Source organism: Notolabrus celidotus, unplaced genomic scaffold, assembly GCF_009762535.1.
Source record: "Notolabrus celidotus isolate fNotCel1 unplaced genomic scaffold, fNotCel1.pri scaffold_151_arrow_ctg1, whole genome shotgun sequence".
Taxonomy (NCBI): Eukaryota; Metazoa; Chordata; class Actinopteri; order Labriformes; family Labridae; genus Notolabrus; species Notolabrus celidotus.
This window is the reverse complement of record NW_023260025.1, coordinates 42,008-59,010: the sequence shown is the minus strand read 5'-3', so window position 1 is coordinate 59,010 and position 17,003 is coordinate 42,008. Positions and strand designations below refer to the sequence as shown.

Here is a 17,003-nt window from a genome sequence, read left to right as displayed (position 1 = left end):
AAGGTCTAAAAGTGTCTCACTGCTCCTTTAAGGTCTAAAAGTGTCTCACTGCTCCTTTAAGGTCTAAAAGTGTCTCACTGCTCCTTTAAGGTCTAAAAGTGTCTCACTGCTCCTTTAAGGTCTAAAAGTGTCTCACTGCTCCTTTAAGGTCTAAAAGTGTCTCACTGCTCCTTTAAGGTCTAAAAGTGTCTCACTGCTCCTTTAAGGTCTAAAAGTGTCTCACTGCTCCTTTAAGGTCTAAAAGTGTCTCACTGCTCCTTTAAGGCTCCTTTTTATCCCTCCTCCCTCCTCCCTCCTCCCTCCTTCCCCCTCCTCCCTCCTCCCTCCTCTTTGTGCCTCCTCTGCAAACAGACGGGATCAACCTGTTGTGTCTGGTCCAGGATCAGCGCAGCTCAGTGCGCTCTTGCTGCGCAGGCGCAGGAGCGTGTTTTCTGAACTGACCTGGAGTCAGTCTGGAGCCCCGGTCCTCCCCCCGCGCTGTATCCGTCCAGCCCACAGTCTTTTCCTTCCACTCCAGCCCGACTGTTTCCCACGCCTCCACGCAGAGAGAGCCTCCACAGAGAGAGAAAGCCTCCACAGAACCTCTTCAGTCAGCACAGACTGGGACGTGCTGAAACTGTGGATCTAGATGACCGACACGGGGAACTATGCATCTTGAAATCTGGAGGAACTTGAAGGAATTAAAAGGCCTCTTCTGTGTCCCCCGGACTAACTGCTCAGACAGGAACTTTTCGGACTTCTTGTGAACAGCTTGTTTTTATGATGTCAGCGCCTCCGAGCTGCTCCTGAGAGACTTTTATGATCTGTTTTAACCCCCCTGGAACATTTAATGACCCGTCTGTACTTTTGATGGACTCTTCTCTTGTTGGGAAACACGCGCAGAGACGACTTCTTCACCTCCAGCAGAAAGTGACGCGTCCGTGAACGCATCAGGTAGCTAGCTAGCTTGTTAGCTCATCTTTCATGCTAGTTTTTGGTGTTTTTAAAGCTCCAGGTACTAAATAAAGTATACAGTTAACATTAGCTGTGCTTGGGGACTCTTAATCACTCAGTGGACTTCAGCTGAATCATTAATATGAGATTTTTTCAGCCTTCTAGATTGTTTTATAATGCTGCGTTCACGTGCTCTTTTGGTGCTCGGAGATTCAAAGTTGGGAAGTGTATCTTCGGACTGTGTTGTGTTTACGGGCTTCCAGTGTTAGTGTGCACACAATGAAGAAGTGGTAAAGGGTTGCTTTGCATTGTGTTGTTGTGAACTTTATGTGGTCAGCCTTTGTGGGAAGTGGCTTATTATTACGATTGATAAAAAACAGGTAAAACTTGTTTAAATATTTAAAACATTTAAAAATATATACACTACTTAAATTAAAATGAATGTATAAAAGGCTAACTTTATCATAGGTATGTTATTGTTTGTGTTGTCGACTTACTTGAGACACTTAAAGAACTCTTTCACAGTCTGAATCTATATTTTCCGATTATTGTGACTGCCCGTGAATGTATTTTAAGTTAGCTCTAACTCCTCCTCTGCTGCTAGCTGTTAGCTCTGCAGCTAACGTCCCAACATGCCGCAGCTGAACGGGACCGACGGGGACGACCTGGGAGCTCATGATGAGCTGATCGCCTTTAAAGACGAAGGAGAACAAGAGGAGAAGAGGAACGTGTCCGCAGACCGGGACCTGGACGATGTCAAGTCCTCTCTGGTCAACGAGTCCGAGACCAACAGCAGCTCAGACTCTGAGGTAACTTTTCTGCACTCCTCTCTTTCTCTCTCTCTCTCTCTCTCTCTCTCTCTCTCTCTCTCTCTCTCTCCTCTCTCTCATCTCTCTCTGACTCTCTCCTCACTCATCCTCCTCTCTCTCTCTACTCTCTCTCTCATCTTCTCTCTCTATCTCTCTCTCTCTCTCCCTCTCCTCTTTTCTTCTGACTCTCTGACTCCTCTCTCTCTCTCTCCTCTCCCTCCCTCCCTCTCTCTCTCTCTCCCCTCTCTCCCCTCTCTCTCTCCCTCTCTCTTCGCTCCCTCTTCGCCTCATCTCTCTCTCTCTCTCTCTCTCTCTCTCTCTCCTCCCTCTCTCCTCCCTCCTCTCTCTTCTCCCTCTCTCCCTTCCCTCTCTCTCTCTCTCTCTCTCTCTCTCTCTCTCTCTCTCTCTCTCTCTCTCTCCTCACTCTCTCTCTCTCTCTTCCTCTCTCTCTCCCTCCCTCTCCCTCCCTACTCCCTCTCCCCCTCTCTCTCTCTCTCTCTCCCTCCCTCTCTCTCTCTCTCTGCTCTTTGTTTACGTTTGTGTTTGTGTCTCCTGCAGGCAGACAGGCGTTCAAAGAGAAATCACGACCTGGAGACCCGGGCCAGGCAGAGTCTGCTTTTTGAAGAAGGTGAGATCTCAGTCAGGTCTTCATCTGCACCACAATACATGAAGTTAGACTTCAGGGCTCAGAATCAGGACGTGTCTCACTTCAACTATGTGCAAAATCCTCCATGTTTGTCACAAAGTAGGGCAGGGATTCCCAAACTATGTCATGCATGCCTCCAGTTGGTGCACGCTTTGTTTCTCGGAATGCAAGACCTCGCCAAAGTGGTATTGAAGCTACATTAACTTATGCTTTAACCTCCTGACAATCAGGTCCTGACATTCCCTGCACTCACAGAGAGATTACCTGCATTAGGGGTGTTCTCACTCCTGGAAGTAGTCCATGTGCTCCGGTTGGAGCATGCAGGAGGAGGAGGAGTGCAAAGCAATGTGAGCATCATGACCTAAATGCTGCAAACACGACGTCTTGCAGACCTTTTCCTGAGACGTCTGCAGTTTAAGGTGTCCAGATCTTTTGAGGACTAGAGCCAGATTATTTATAGAGCATCTTTCAAACAAATCAAAAGCAATCATAAGTGTTTACAGCGATCAAAAGGAAGAAAGAAGCAGAAATAAAATACTACATATTAAAAAGCATAGTGGATTTGGAAGCAGAGACTAATGCACACAAGCAACAATCAAATATATGTAATTAAAAATAAGTTAAAGCATCAAAATGATAGTAAGGATATGAATAGTTATTCCAAATACATAAAAAAGGGAAGGATAAAAGCTAAAGGAGTAGATCAAATAATAATTATAAACGGCTTTTAGTTTATCTAAAGGTCTCCAGCTCCTCTCAGATCCTCAGTCAGGCTTTTCCATCGGCATGTGGATGAAAGAGAGGAGCTGAAGGATCTGAGAGGCCTTCCTGGTTCATAAACTAAAAGCGTCTCTGAGGTGAAGTCTGGTCTTAAAAGCTGGTGACAGGATTTTAAAATAAATCCAGAAAGAAACAGGCCGTGTAAAGATTTAAAAGAAGCTGAAACACTCGTTAGCAGTGTGATGGGGTTAAACTGGAGCTGATAAAAGTAGCTGTTGATCATTCAAAGAGGAAAAGAGAGGACATGGAAACTTGGATTAAAGCTCATGGATGCAGGTGAACATGTCCTCCAATCTCAAACTGTTAACATTTGCACACTCTGTGTTTCTGCAGCATTACAGTGTGTGTAGATCAGACAACAGTGTGCGTCTCGGGGGTTACAGCACGTCTAAGTTTTCTGAACCAGGCTGTAAATATGTTTATTTTAAAGATATGCTCTTTGAATGGGTGTGTATGTGGCTTCCTGTGCTCCTGCAACCTGCCTCTGGACACTCCAGGAACTGCAGTTTTCAAACCCCTGCACAGCCGGACGTAGCCTCCACGTTTCTCCGTGCCCGTTCCCATGCACTTGGATCAGAAGTAGAGTCTTCATCTCTACGTCTTCATCACACATACGAATCAATCTCTCCAAACGTATCTCGCCGTGTAACGCCCTGAAAGCCTCCCTGACCTTATCTCCATCACATCTGCTCAGGTTGAATTACAGCGTCCAGCCCGACTCTCCTGATAAGCTTCATCCAAATACCAGTTATTCATCACCATCACAGAGTAACTGGTTCCACTAGTCCCACCAAAAAACACCAACTGGTTCCCATCTCTGCTACCAGGAACTTTTAATAAAGGAAGGAGGCGTTAATCTGCATTTAAATGCAAGAGTCTGCATGCTCTTCTCTCACATCCACGTGTTGATCCAGACCGCCCAACAAAACAAGCCTCACACCAGATTAATGAGACGCCCTGATTCTTAGAAACCGAGGTGTTTGCAGGGAAATCATCAAAGTTCTGATCCCTGAACACATGCAGGAGAGTTTAATCTCACAGGTGGGACACAGACGGATCAGAGATGGGCAAGCATGCATCTTATTACTGTAACCCAGCAGCTGGTGCACCACGTGTCATATCCTCATGTTTGAGTGTCAGACCCTCAGGTGTCCCTCCTCATTTGTCCTGATTGTATTTCTGTGTTTGACTTTGTGTCCTCAGCTCTGAGGAGGCGGCAGGAAGGAGGTCTCTTCGCCCCGTCTCCGTATGTCGGGTACCCTCTCTTCATGTTCCCGGACCTGGGGAACCTCTGCAGCCCTTACATCGCCAACGGAGCGCTCGCACAGGGCGCCAGGACGGTAAGAAGACAAACAAGCGCTCTTCACGCAGGTGGTCTCGATGCTGCCGGGGTTTTGTTTGTTGAAAAACTGGAGATCCATGAGAGGATCTCAGGGCTTGGTGACGATCTGATAACGGCTGAGGAGATAAACGGTGTGAGAGTGAACATCCAGCCTCAGACTTTGGTTCATGAGGCGATGACGTCGTGATAATTAACTCTTTCACAGGCGTAACTGAAGCCCGACTCGTTCTCACTGCCTCACATTGTTGTGCAAATATAGACCTGGTTACCTCTGACTCACCATTGTCCTGAGAGCTGTCTCTGTGCAGTTGTGCATTTGACTCAGTGTGTGTGTGTGTGTGTGTGTGTGTGTGTGAGTGTGAGACAACAGCCTGCAGCCTGTTATGATAAGGTGGTGTGTGATGGTACAGGGTTAGACAGGCCTGGACTCGGTCTGCAGCAGGAATGAGCTCTCTGCTGCAGATTAGCTGCTGCTGCTGCTGCTGCTGCTGCACGGCGGGATTGACAGCGTGTTGCCCAATTTCCCGTTGCCTGAAGCTTTGTGGAAGCTCAGCGTGGATTATCTGGAGTCTGTGCGATGGTTTAATACAGCAACACTCATAACCACTAATCTAAAAAGTGCCTCGTTGGCACAGTGAGGGATTAAAGCAATAAGAGTGAGGAGGACAGTTTGGAAGGAAGCTGTCTGATCGCTGTGCTCTGGTCTTCATGTGTTTCAGAACACTTTCACATCAACAGACTCCAAAAGCAACTCTGGAGTCTAATAACCTCAGCCTGGACTATGAATCAGAAACAAACAGTTTAGACCTGATGGTTTAGTTACTTTAGTGGCTAACATCACCGTTAGGGATGCACCGGTCCTACTTTTTAGGTCCCGATACCGATACCTGGGCTTTGGTATCTGCCGATACCAGCCGATCCAATCCTGGTATTGATTTGACAATCTCTGTTCCTTAATGTGAGGACAGAATCATGCTTGGGAAACTTCAGGCTTTTCTGACTTGATGGTGAACTGTACCTGGGTTCCAAGTGCTAAACCAGAGGCTGGAATTCCTTAACTTCAAGGATCCAGAACAATTAAATCCAATAACCTGTCTGTTTTTTCACGCTTTGAATCCATTAATAGAAGGTTTCTTCCTTCTTTGCAGTAGGCTAAACTTCCTCCTTTGGGCTTCCATTATATTTTTCAGCGCGACCGCCATCCGTGGAAACATTACCGCTGCACATGTTGAGAGTTTCCGGCGGAGTTAGCATGCAGCTAATCTGCAGAGCCTCTGTAATTCTCCTCCATCATGCTCCACCGGGCAAACATGCACAGACCAGCCGGTGCTGATGACGTAGGAGACGCACATGGCTGTTGAAAAGCATAGAACTGAGATGAATAGATCTGCCATATGGATCAGGACTATATATCGGCCCTTTGTCACTGATATCCGATCCAGCTTTTTGAGTCCGATCTAGCCGATATCCGATACCAGGATCGGATCGGATCAATGCATCCCTAATTATCGTTAGCATGCTAACACAGTAACAGTCTCGTACCGTTAGCATCTCTCGTATTTTCTGGGTTCCTCCTGGACAGATGAAAGTGTGAGCTTCCTTTATTTATTATTATTATTTATTTATTATTTAAAAGGACCGTGCATATTAATTAACACTTCTGTAAATATGCCAGTTAGCCAAAAGGCTAGTTTACATCCGTAGTCCCTTGCCAGATGTTAAAAAGGCTCCCCTAAAAAAATCATGATTAAACAAAGATAAACTAGAGTAAAATAAAATCAAAGTAAGAAGGTAGAGGAGAAACCAAAAGAGAAGAAAAGAAAAATACAAATAGCACCATATGATTAAAAATGACTAAAAGCAACATAAGGACATGATATGACAACATGGAAGTGTCCATGGACATAAAATACATGGAGCAAGACAATCAGGAAGCAGCAATGAGGAAATGTGAAGGAAGACACATGCAGACTCAACAGGACAACATTTAACAGTGCTGTATATATTTGCATCAGGCATTAAACTAGCTGCATGCAGATCAAATGAGGCAACACACACACACACACACACACACGTGACGGCCCTCGCTCTGAACGGAATAAACTATATTAAAAATCAAACACAAACATTAAAACAGTCTTCATCTATAAGTCAGAGTCCTCCTCTCTTTCTTCAGAGTCCAAGTCGAGTCTTCAAAATCAGGACTTGACAGGGTTCCCAAGCATCCTGGAAAACCTGGAAAACAGTTGACCAGTTTTCCAGTCCTGGAAAATAGGAGAAAATGTAAAATGTCCTGGAAAATGATTCCAACATGACTGTGTGCGACCTGACAAGGTTAAAAAAAACACATCCCAATTCAACATTTGTGGCCATTTTTGTCATTCAGTTCTATTTAGGTCAATGTCTGCACTGATCCTCTGATTATTATTATTATGTATTATTTCAGTCAGGCAGCTTCCAGAGTCCTTTGCTGGCTCTTTTGTTTTTTTCTTTGCTCATTTAATATTTTTTGAGAAAAGAGAAAGCTGAGATGAGAGTTGGCCATCATTGTTACTTGGTTGCACTAATAAAGTGAAGTGCTGGACATCTGTGGTTGCATTGTTCTATTATCAATTTGCCATCATTTTTAAGTATGTAAGAGATGATTTCATAGATAGCCATATAGTTTCAATGTAGACTTCCACTGAGAGGAACTATTAGACTATTAGGAACTAAATTAGGAACTAAATTTAGACTGTCATACCAGCTTCATCATCAATGAAAATGTCCTGGAAATGTCCTGGAAAATGATCTCTGGAAAAGAGTGGGAACCCTGCACACACTTTAAACTTAACATTTTTCTTTAGCCCTTTGTTCCTGTATCCTTTGCGTTATTTCAAGTATGTTTTGCAATATTTTCTTTGACGTCACTATATATATATATATATATATATATATATATCATTATTATTTTCAACAGGTTAAATAGCAGATCTCTAAATAAAGCTTTCCCCTTTGTTAGCATAAACAAACTTTGATTATATTGGAATAGAGGTCCGAGTGTAAGAGACATATTTATATTTTTAAATATAAAAGTTGCGCCCAAACTCTCAGCATGGTGGATGCAGCCCCCAAGCACAGTGAGAATATACCTAAGAATTTATAGCTACTCAATCTGCATGTTTTCATTTGTTCTTACTACAAACTTGAGCTGTTAAGTAACTATGGTGGGCAAACTATGAGTGATAGCCTGATAATCCAGGATTTTGATATGCATTATGGTAGTCCTAGACAGTGGTGGACAAAGTACACGCTCCATTACTTAAGTCAAAGTATAGATCCTCCAGGTCAAATATTACTCCATGAAAGTGAAAGTTGCTCTGTCAAAATTATTGCTTAAGTTAAAGTACTTGAGTACTTGCTTTTAAAATACTTCAGTATTCAAAGTACTTCTTAAAAAATCTTAAAACATTGTATTTTCAAAATACAAAAATACAAAATTAGTGCAGTCAAAACTACATAGGAGTACATTCTGTTACAGCATGTTTATCTAGAAACCATTACTTGAAATCTCTAGAAACTATACCATGAAATAAAAACAGACACTAAGTTACTCCAAGCACAGACACCTTAGTTTGAAATGTTATCTGGAATGAAACAAACGTTGCGTAGCTCAACACGCTCTCTCAGGTTGGACTGTGAATGTTTGTTTGTTGGGCAGAGTGGGAAACAGGGAGAACATTTCAAACCATACGTATCATTCTTCATTTCAAAAACCTCTAACACGGGCTGAAGATATGACCATGGGTGCACAGGTGGAGAATTATAGCCATCATTACCACCTCTACATGAACTGCCTGATCTGAGTGAAATCTGCTCTATGTTTGCTCCATGTTTAACCGTGGGATCAGATTTCAGAAAAGGAAATTCCTGAGCTGACTTCAAAGCAAAAGTAGTGAGTAACTAGAGCACTGATAGAAATGTAGTGGAGTAAAAGTAATAAGTACCCCCCAAAAATAATACTCAAGTACAGATACTCAAAAACGTACTTAAGTACAATACTCAAGTAAAATTACTTTGTTACTGTCCACCACTGGTCTATATTTGGACTTTACTGCTTGTTAACTTTGTAGATGGATTTTAAAAAATCTGGATGGTTACATTTTTGAAAACCCTCACTAAGTTTCTGTAAAGTAGCACCTTTGCATTATTTTTCCACTGGGGGAACTTCTGTCTTCACATTTCCAGAAGCATAACAAAAGCCTTCTAACCTGGTTCACCCACCACTCATCATGGAGATGCATGTACTCATCCTAGCTTCCCTGTAGCCGACATGTTGACTGTAACTCTTCTCTCCGTCCTCTAGATGGCTTTCTGTTGCGCACGTATCGAGGCCGCCTGCTCCGCGTCGTCAGGAGTGACGAGGAGGTTAGGGAGATATTGACCCGTTATCATGACAACAATAGCCACGCTGGTCGGGCCCGGGCGGTTAAAGAGATCATGGTGAGCTAAGATGATGTTTTAATTTAATCCCTCAAACAAAGCATGTAATATACTGTGATATGTTAATGCATAAACATGGTTATACAATCTGCTGTGACATTAGTGTGGTGGTAGAAATGAATCTCCCTGCTCCCTCTGTTCAGATGATGTACTACTGGGTCGGAGTGACGGAGTCAGTGAAGGACTGGGTCAGAGATTGTGCTGTTTGTCAGAGCAATATTCCAGCCAAACCACCCGACCCGCCCGTCCAGTTCTGCCTGGCGTACGGCTGCGACTCCTCCAGCTACGTTTACCCGGAGCTCACATTTCACAGGTCAGACAGCACGCATACGGATTGAAAAGAAAACGTACAGTGGGGCAAAAAAGTATTTAGTCAGCCACTGATTTTGCAAGTTCTCCCCTTAGAAAGATGAGAGAGGTCTGTAATTTTCATCAGAGGTAGACTTCAACTATGAGAGACAAAATGAGAAAAAAATCCAGGAAATCACATTGTAGGATTTTTAAAGAATTTATTTGTAAATGATGGTGGAAAATAAGTATTTGGTCAATAACAAAAGTTCAACTCAATACTTTGTAACATAACCTTTGTTGGCAATGACAGAGGTCAAACGTTTCCTGTAAGTCTTCACCAGGTTGCACACTGTAGCTGGTATTTGTCCCATTCCTCCATGCAGATCTCCTCTAGAGCAGTGATGTTTTGGGGCTGTCGCTGGGCAACACGGACTTTCAACCCCTCCACAAATGTTCTATGGGGTTGAGGTCTGGAGACTGGCTAGGCCACTCCAGGACCTTGAAATGCTTTTTACGGAGCCACTCCTTGTTGCCCGAGCGGTGTTTGGGATCATTGTCATGCTGGAAGACCCAGCCACGTTCCATCTTCAATGCTCTCACTGATGGAAGGAGGTTTTGGCTTAAAATCTCACGATACATGGCCCCGTTCATTCTTCCCTTAACACGGATCAGTCGTCCTGTCCCCTTTGCAGAAAAACAGCCCCAAAGCATGAGGTTTCCCACCCATGCTTCACAGTAGGTATGGTGTTCATGGGATGCACTCAGCATTCTTCTTCCTCCAAACACTACAAGTTGAGTTTTTACCAAAAAGTTATTTTGGTTTCATCTGACCACATGATATTCTCCCAGTCCTCTTCTGGATCATCCATATGCTCTCTGGCGAACTTCAGACGGGCCTGGACATGTACTGGCTTAAGCAGGGGGACACGCCTGGCGCTGCAGGATTTGAGTCCCTCTCGGCGTAGCGTGTTACTGATGGTAGCCTTTGTTACTTTGGTCCCAGCTCTCTGCAGGTCATTCATCAGGTCCCTCCGTGTAGTTCTGGGATTTTTGCTCCGTTCTCATGATCATTTTGACCCCATGGGATGAGATCTTGCGTGGGGCCCCAGATCGAGGGAGATTATCAATGGTCTTGTATGTCTTCCATTTTCTTACAATTGCTCCCACAGTTGATTTATTCACACCAACCTGCTTGCCTATTGTAGATTCACTCTTCCCAGCCTGGTGCAGGTCCACAGTTTTCTTCCTGGTGTCCTTGGACAGCTCTTTGGTCTTGGCCATGGTTGAGTTTGGAGTCTGAGTGTTTGAGGCTGTGGACAGGTGTCTTTTATACAGATAACCAGTTCAAACAGGTTCCATTAATACAGGTAACGAGTGGAGGACAGAAGAGCTTCTTAAAGAAGAAGTTACAGGTCTGTGAGAGACAGAAATCTTGCTTGTTTGTGGGTGACCAAATACTTATTTTCACCATTTTACAAATAAATTCTTTAAAAATCCTACAATGTGATTTCCTGGATTTTTTTTTCTCATTTGTCTCTCATAGTTGAAGTGTACCTCTGATGAAAATTACAACTCTCTCATCTTTCTAAGTGGGAGAACTTACAAAATCAGTGGCTGACTAAATACTTTTTTGCCCCACTGTACAATTAGCAAAGAAACACAAGTGTAAGGGTCGATTTTAGTCTGATTGTGACCCATACAAGAGTTATCCCTACATTTATGTTAATCCTTGTCAGACCATTTTGTTGGACTAGAACAAATAGAAATTGTTATGGTAATGTCATCAGTTCTAAAATGACTGAAGCAAGAGGTCTCATTAAAGCATATTGCATTGTGTCATCTGTATAAAAATGAAGACAAATATTTTCTAAAAGCACAATCTAAATCTAAACCTTAGACCTCACATAGATTCTGTGTTACTCCACAGGTAGACCTTGCTCTCCTCTCCTGTATTAACGAAACTGGTTTGTCCCGCAGGTTTCCAAAGGAGGTGGAACGGCGACGAAGATGGCTAGCGGTGCGCAGAGGGATGAAGGTTCACTTCGTTCAAGGTCCAATCTCTGCTCGAGACACTTTGAGTCAACCTGCTTCACCCTGAACGAGGAGGGTCAGATGACTCTATTACCGGACGCCATACCCACCATCATCCCTGTGACGATGCAGGACCAAGAGGTGATGCAGACCACACGTACAGAATGAATCATTGTGCTGCTTTAGTATTGCACAATGAAGCACAAAATGTTTAAGATACCTGACTCTGCATTCACATTTTTCCACACAGCTCACTTTGTGGATGCACCTTCTTTCCTGTGCAGACGTTTGAACCTGTGTCAGCTAATGTGACTTAATCCTCCTCTGTTTTCAGGGTCTCATCACTTCAGACGAAGACTTCCTTCATTCAAACAGCCTGGAAGAGATCCTCTCTACAGCTGCTGCTGCTGCTGCTTCACAAGGCACAGAAACCTCTGACCTGGCCTTTGATCAATCTGAAACACACATGCAGCTGCAGGAACATCAGTACTCCCTCCCGCCTCCTGATCAGGACCCCACAGCAATCCAGCCTGTGAAGGTGTTCAAGAAAAGACAGCTCATCATCGAGTCGTGCTTTGCGACTTACAACCAGATTGCCAGGTAGACATGTGACCACATCAAAAGATGCACTGTTTCATAAACAAACCTTTTTTAAATGTGTTTTTCTTTGCATTCTGCAGATATCTGAGCCACAGGGTCTTACCAATGCAGAACAAGATAACAAGAGGCTCTTTGAAAAGGATGGCCAAGCGCTTTGGTCTAATAGGTGAGTGAAAGATCAGTAAAGCCGTCTTTTGCCTCCTTTAATCGTTATAAAATCACATTACAGTATCAGCTTCAGATGAAGTGAACATTGAAACTCTTCTCTTTCTGTTTCAGATGGAGTTCTGATGTTTACACGAGTCTCTCCTCCCCTCAGAGTGCCGCGCAGCAGAGAAGAGGTAAGCATGACTTTCATACAGTTCAAAGTGTGTGAGTATATGAAACCCAAACAATAAGAGAAGAAAAATTTACTGGGAATGGACCAGATGACACTCAACAAACAAAACCACAACTGACTATGAACCTGCCTCCTTGCTTCATCTTTCTGTGATGAGCAGACGAATCATCACTCATGTTCAAAGTTAAACAATTACACTAATTTATGAATAAACTCATCCATCAGTTTCCCCTTGTGGCCTCAGGTGAACTCGATCCTGCAGCAGTTCCATGACAACCAGGGTCACTACGGCCAGGGAATCTGCCAGAAAGAGATCGCAAAGCACTTCTACTGGGCCACCATGACCCGGGACCTGGCCCGCTGGATCTCCAGCTGCAACACCTGTGTCAACAGGACCAAGAGGAAGCTGTTCCGCTGCAGCGTCCAAAACTGCACCAACTGCTGCGGGCCGGTGGAGAGGGGCCTGGGCCTCACCTTCCATAAGTATGAACACACTCCTCCAAATTAAAATTTTCTTTTGTCCTGCAAGACGAGCAGAGAGAAGCAGGCTGCTTTAAAGCTTTCTAGTGAGGATCTCTGAATGAATTATGGCTGTAGTTCTGTTCCAAAGCAATCTGTGTTTTATCTTTTATTTTTAGCATTCAGTTAGTTAGTGCTGTGATACCACATGATACGATGTGGTACAATATGTTATGATACAATTGGAAATGATACGATTTATTAAAGTACAATATGTTACAATGTGATACAATACTATAAGATATAATATGATACATGTTCTGATATGTTAAGATACAAATGTTACAATACAATATGTACATTGCAATGTTACAATACTACGTGATACAATACTACGTTACGATACTACGTGTTACATACTACGTGTAACGATACTTCGTGTTACAATACTACGTGTTACAATATTACGTGATACAATACTACGTGTTACGATACTTCGTGTTACGATACTACGTGTTACGATACTACGTGTTACGATACTTCGTGTTACAATACTACGTGTTACAATATTACGTGATACAATACTACGTGTTACGATACTTCGTGTTACGATACTTCGTATTTCGATACTACGTGTTACATTACTTCGTGTTACAATACTACGTGTTACAATATTACGTGATACAATACTACGTGTTACGATACTTCGTGTTACGATACTTTGTGTTTCGATACTACGTGTTACATTACTTCGTGTTACAATACTACGTGTTACAATACTACGTGTTACAATATTACGTGATACAATACTACGTGTTACGATACTTCGTGTTACGATACTTCATGTTACGATACTTCGTGTTACGATACTTCGTGTTACGATACTACGTGTTACAATACTAAGTGTTACGATACTTCGTGTTACGATACTACGTGTTACGATACTATGTTACGATACTACGTGTTACGATACTACGTGTTACAATACTTTGTGTTATGATACTATGTGTTTCGATACTTCGTGTTTCGATACTTCGTGTTACGATACTACGTGTTACGATACTTTGTTTTACGATACTACGTGTTACGATACTTCGTGTTACGATACTACGTATACTTTGTGTTACGATACTACGTGTTACGATACTACGTATACTTTGTGTTACGATACTACGTGTTACGATACTTCGTGTTACGATACTTTGTGTTACGATACTTCATATAACGAAATTATGTACAACGTGGTGCTATACCTGGTCTTATGATATGTTACAATAAAATATTTTAGAATACAATATGTTACGTTACGATATTACGATACATAATGTTACACAGCATACGAAGTGTTAGGATACGACTTGTTACGATACAACGTGTTACGATACGACGTGTTACGATACGATGTGTTACGATAGGACGTGTTACGATACGACGTAACAATACAATGTATTACGATACGACGTCTTACTATGTGTTACGATAAAATATGTTAGAATACAATTTGTTAGGTTACGATATTACGTGATGTTACTCATATGACGTGTTAGGATACGACGTATTAGGATACGACGTGTGAGGATACGACATGTTACGGCACGGCGTGTTAAGATATGGTGTTTTACGATACAGCGTTTTACGATACAGCGTTTTACGATACAGCGTTTTACGATACGGCTTGTTGCGATACCGCATGGTATGATACAATATCTTCAATTGGTTGTTACGCTACAATAAGACAGTCACATCACGTCACGTCATTGCTTACTAGATGTAGTGTCTATTAAAGCTGACTGCTGCATGTCACAGCTCAACAAACCAACAATCTTCTTAATAATGATCTTTTAGTGACACCTAACCCCCCCCGTCAGATTCTATTAATCTTTCTTTGGAATATTTTAATATTTTTTCATTAACTACCTCCAGGTTTCCTCTTCACAACATCCCCTGCTGCATCAGTGGTTAAAGGCTGTCGGTCGGTCAAACTGGCATCCTCGACTCTGGTCGTCTATCTGTTCGGTCCATTTCACGGAGGACTGCTTCGACCGCAGCGGGGAGAAGGTCACCATCCGACCAGATGCTGTGCCCACTCTCCTGGTTCACGGTGACTCAGGGGTAAGGCACAGGAGTTTCAAACTGTATATCAGAACCTTTTAAACTAACAATGCAAAGGACAGTTGCACTTAAAGCTGTACTAAAGCTTGAGTTGTTCTTTCCTCCACAGACTTCATCCAATGGTACAGTACAGTCTGCAGCCGGGGACGAGGTATGTTCCAGATGTTTGATGGGAAAAGGTTACTACGTCCTTCATGGCCTTTGTGAATCGGACACAACGGGTATCAAATTATTAACCTGTATGTTTTCTGTGATCTGTTTCTAGCATGCCTATTTTGCCAAGTACGATGCAGTGGATCTCTACCTGCGCAGACGCACTTATCCTCCTGGACTGAGCTACGTGGAGAAAAACACCTTCAGGAGGTTCTGCAAACAGTTTGCAATCAAAGGTTTGTACAAGCCAGAATCCCATATTGATCATTGTAAAGCTCACAGCTGCTACCATCCAAATAAACACAAAGGATGCTGACGGACTGTACAAGATTCAAGAAGAAAAACTGAAATGTGTCGGCAGTACAAGCAAAAAAAACTCACAGCCCTCTTCAGGATAAGCGTTCATTTCATTCCTCTCACACTTCATTTCACTGAGTGTTCCTAACGCCTCTGTAACACGACCGCTTTGTTCCCTTTGTTTGACAGACGACGAGCTCCACATGGTCAGAGGAGACCGGGTGCGTTTGGTTCTGAGGAGCAGACAGCAGGTTGAAAGTGCTCTGGCAGATTATCACGACGAGCTGAACCACCTGGACGTCAACAAGTGTCTCAGACTGCTCAACGAAAGGTGAGAGAGGAAGGGAAGTTGAGTGAACCACACTTTGACTATATATATTATAATATTGGGTCATGATATTTTACTGTAAGATGTCAGGTTAAAGTACAGCTTTGTTGTGCTTTTAAGTATGCTTAGCTAAGTCTTTATTAATGTACAGGACAGAGTATAATTAAGAATAACGTAAGAATATTTTTTATAGAAAAGTTTGCATATTTTATCCACAGTGTTTAATTTGTTTGTTGTTGTTGTTTTTTTAAACGTTTTTATTAGACTCAGTCAACATCACAAAACAACAATGCAGCCATTAGAATCAGAGGCAAAAAAAAAAGATTTTGAAAACACCTGGTCCATAGTCCCAAAGTAAAAATAGACAAATAAATAAATAGATAATAGATAATACAAAATTAAAAATAAGTAAATACAAATTTTTAAAGAAAGATTTTAATAATGATTAACAAAAAATGAAAGATAATAATAATTAAAGCCGCAAGCGGCGATGTGCGGGCCCTCGTTCAAGCACCGCCTGATGTGTGCGAGTCCCAGATGTGCACTACTGCCTGATTTAAGGCACCGCCTGATGTGCTGCAGGTTTTGCTGTGCTGCCGAGGCTGAAACTGTGAGCTTACCTGTGCAGTTATCAGCATAGTGTACATTGCAGTACCACCTGTCACCAGTAGGTGCTGCTGTGTCTTTAATTATGTTCTGATGGATTGTTCATCACAGATCATTATAGAAAGAGTTGTGATCACAAGCATGTTAAAACATGTTCTGAGAGTAAATACTCATTGTGTCCATTAGGTGGCGCTATTCATATGACAAACATGTGTATATAGATGAGTTCAGGCTGGGCCCATGATGAAACATGTCAAATTTGGAAGAGATCGGGTATTGTATGTAAATGTCAGTACCATGTATTCCCTGTGGTGGCGCTATGGCTGTAGTAGATACATGAGTCCATAGGTGTGTTGAGGGATGGACCCTGATCATGTGTATGTAAGTTCAAACAGATTGAACACTGTATGAAGGAGCTATAAGTATTTCCTGTTTCATGGCGAGACATCAGAGTTTGAGGCGTGGCCACGCCCACATCCAATGACTTAGGAGGTACCCTTTGACAAATGTTCATCTCCAGTGTGACAACTACATTGTGTGCGAAGCAGGAGTTTATTGGATAAAATCTGTAGGACATGTAATTTTCTGCTGCCAGTAGGGGGCGCTATATGATATTGGTGAATATTTGCCTATAGAGGCGTTCAGGCTGGGGCACTTATCATGCATGACCAGCCTGGGCCTGATCAATTATTGCATATGAGAGATATAACTGTTCAGAGATTTTCAAAATGTCTTCCAGATGTAGCGAGGTGCCACGCCCACACTGATTGACTTAGAGAAATTCTGTTTGATAA

The 17,003-nt window shown here is 42.7% G+C and overlaps 2 protein-coding genes across 3 annotated transcripts; both read left to right on the top strand.

The window, feature by feature from the left end:
• Positions 1 to 351: 351 nt before the first annotated feature.
• On the top strand, positions 352 to 4,712 carry LOC117808795 (transcription factor 7-like 1-A). 2 transcript variants are annotated; one of them, XM_034678455.1, is made up of 4 exons: positions 352 to 933; positions 1,538 to 1,742; positions 2,301 to 2,370; positions 4,372 to 4,712. In XM_034678455.1, the coding sequence occupies exons 2-4, from the start codon at positions 1,566 to 1,568 to the stop codon at positions 4,695 to 4,697; spliced, it is 573 nt and encodes a 190-aa protein (XP_034534346.1). In that variant the 5' UTR covers positions 352 to 933; positions 1,538 to 1,565; the 3' UTR covers positions 4,698 to 4,712. The 2 variants fall into 2 exon arrangements, with proteins under 2 accessions (XP_034534346.1, XP_034534347.1); XM_034678456.1 differs by lacking the exon at positions 352 to 933 and adding an exon at positions 985 to 1,313.
• Positions 4,713 to 8,859: 4,147 nt separating this feature from the next.
• On the top strand, positions 8,860 to 14,676 carry LOC117808786. The gene is made up of 8 exons (XM_034678446.1): positions 8,860 to 8,992; positions 9,136 to 9,305; positions 11,261 to 11,455; positions 11,649 to 11,914; positions 11,995 to 12,080; positions 12,194 to 12,255; positions 12,499 to 12,737; positions 14,637 to 14,676. Exons 3-8 carry the CDS (start codon positions 11,291 to 11,293, stop codon positions 14,674 to 14,676), a joined length of 858 nt encoding a protein of 285 aa, XP_034534337.1. The 5' UTR covers positions 8,860 to 8,992; positions 9,136 to 9,305; positions 11,261 to 11,290.
• Positions 14,677 to 17,003: the final 2,327 nt, after the last annotated feature.